This window comes from Micromesistius poutassou, assembly GCF_964030765.1.
Source record: "Micromesistius poutassou genome assembly, chromosome: 3".
Classification (NCBI taxonomy): Eukaryota; Metazoa; Chordata; class Actinopteri; order Gadiformes; family Gadidae; genus Micromesistius; species Micromesistius poutassou.
In genome coordinates, this window is record NC_140273.1 from 803944 (window position 1) to 806443 (window position 2500).

Below are 2500 nucleotides of genomic sequence, written 5' to 3' on the forward strand. Positions count from 1 at the left end.
ACACACACACACGCACACGCACACGCACACACGCACACACGCACACGGGGCGGCCGATGGAATGTGAGGTATTTAGGTAACTCTGGGAATGTGCATCCTCTCATCCGCTGGTTCTTTTGTTTGCGTTTCACTCTGGACTATTGATCTGGTTCACTAAACCACATGTCCTTTGTCACCGTCAGAATCGTTCAGTCTTCTTTTGTTTTTCCCCATGCGCATTGCAACCAGTACCGGGTGCACATTTTTCAACTCCAAAAAATTGCCAATACTCCATTTTTTTTTTTTACTCCTCTAATCTTCACTGATGGCAGCAGATGGTGTCTTTTGATTAAGCTCAGACTGAGGATTGAAGGCAATGTTTCATCGGCAGAAGACAGGTGCTGTCTGTCTGGTTCTGTTGCCCAACACTCTCTCTCTCTCTCTCTCTCGCGCTCACAGAGAGACGCCATGCTTTTGCCAAATAAACTGTGGATAGACTGTTTCACTTTTTTACTTCTTTGTCGGGCTTATCGAAGGATACACATTTTTCTTTTGTGCCAAAATCTCTCAAAATGAATTCCCAATAGCTGAACAAGACCAGTCTAAGCCAGCCACCGTAGAAGCCTTGTACGTCACCACTGTAGGCGGTCCCATGTGTGTGCTTCAGACCTGGTTTGGTGTTCTACATGCCTGGCATGCCCCTGGCTGCTTTTGTCTGTGTGGTGGTTCAGGAGGGCCTGCCATGATTGAGCAATTGTTAAAGAGGGTTGGCTGGTGTCATGGCTGTTCTCCTCTCACTTAAAAACATCTCTCTCTCTCTTCCTCCTTTCCTGCCATCTTCCTCTTCCCTCCCCATCCCTTTATTTCCCTAACTCTCTCTCTCTCTCTCTCGCTCTCTCTCTCTCTCGCTCTCTCTCTTGCTCTCTCTCTCTCTCTCCCTCTGTCTATGGGGCTGGGGCTACAGAGGAGTGGTTTTCCAAAGGTAAGCTCTTGCTTTTCTTTATGACATGCGCTTTGCTTGCTCCAACCTGCTCGTTTTTTTCCACTGTAGACTAGGCAACACTAACGTAGTAAACCTTCTGCCGCGACCCGCACGCACTAACTCCTCCCGCCCCTCACAGGTTTGGGTATTTATAGTTCCTTGTTATCATATCCACGCACTATTTTGTCTGTCGTTTCTCTGGTGTACGTCTCGGTCAAGTGTGCACGCCTTTTTTTTTTTTTTTTTTTGTTAGCCTAGTCTCACTCTTCTCACTCCCCCCACCCGCTGGCTGGAGTTCACTCGCCGGTGGAACCCGGTGCCAAACTATCTGCAGAATGTTCCCTCTGAAGTATGATTGTTTTGGTCGTGGCCCCAGGTAAACAGGACGAAGATGGCACCGCCGACATGATTGACATTCCCAAGAGGACTACTCCCGCTAAAGGTAGTGACGTCACTCCCAACGGCCAAACACACAGAACACGTTTGAAACAACAACAACCGTCACATCCCCATTTTACTTTTGAACTTTAACTTTCTCTAAAGGGGTGATATGACGCCATAAGGTGTGATAAGCCGTTACAAGCCGTTTGAAAACCTGCCTTTTCGCTGTGCCCTAGTGACGTCACAAGTGGGCGTGTCCACCTAGATGTGTGCTGGATGGCTCAGTCCACCAGCTGCCTACGCAGTGGAATGTGTGCAAATGTTGCTGATCTATCCGTCACACGGACACGCCCACTAGTGATGTCACTAGGGCACAGGGAAAAGACAGGTTGTCAAACGGGCTTGTAATGGCTGATCACGCACACACACCTCATGGCGTCATATCGCCCTCTTTAATCGTTGTCCTGTACCTCTGTATCCAACCTCAACATCAACCTATCTTTCCCCACCCCCCCCCCCCCCCCCCCCCCCGCCTCCCCCGCCTCCCCCCAGGCTACGAGCTGCTGTTCCAGCCAGAGGTGGTGCGGATCTACACCTCCCTGCTGAAGGAGTCCCAGAACCCCATCGTGCTGGAGGCCTCGGCCGGGGCGGTGCAGAACGTCTGTGCGGGGCGCTGGACTGTGAGTTAACCCCCTCCCCTCTCCTCCCCTCCCCGCTGTCCTGTGCAACGAAACAAACTCGCATTCCTCCTCTCCTCAGGACAATCAGTAGAAGTTCAGTCAGAAAGGGGGGAAGTCGGGCACAACATGGGGCTGGTTGTCTCGTAGTGTGTGCCCAGCGTCGGCAAGTAAGAAGTCAACCACCCCGCCGAGCGGCACTTTCACCTCATCTGTGTGAAAAATGCTAAACACGCACGCTTGGATGTGACTTCACCACCTCGGAGCCGGACGGATCGGAGAGTCCTTCTCTTAATGCGTGGTAAACGCGCGCATGCCGAGCGTGGATGGAAAAAAAAATCAGAAAAAAAACGATTTACTAATACCGTTTAATAATTGAGCAGCAGGCCCCTTTTATCCAAAGTGACTTGCGATTGCGATTGCCGATGTGTTGCGGGGAGCAGGCGGTGGGTGGGAGAGGGCTCCCTCGACGACGCCCACA

General features: G+C 51.3%; 1 protein-coding gene across 1 annotated transcript in view; it reads left to right on the forward strand.

The window, feature by feature from the left end:
- LOC311340965 (catenin delta-1-like) overlaps positions 1-2500 on the forward strand; it is a 13436-nt gene that overhangs the window by 1493 nt on the left and 9443 nt on the right. Inside the window, exons 3-5 of the mRNA XM_084465880.1 lie at positions 944-961; positions 1338-1403; positions 1895-2022. Coding sequence (XP_084322006.1) covers positions 944-961; positions 1338-1403; positions 1895-2022 — 212 coding nt within the window. The remainder of the gene's footprint in view (positions 1-943; positions 962-1337; positions 1404-1894; positions 2023-2500) is intronic.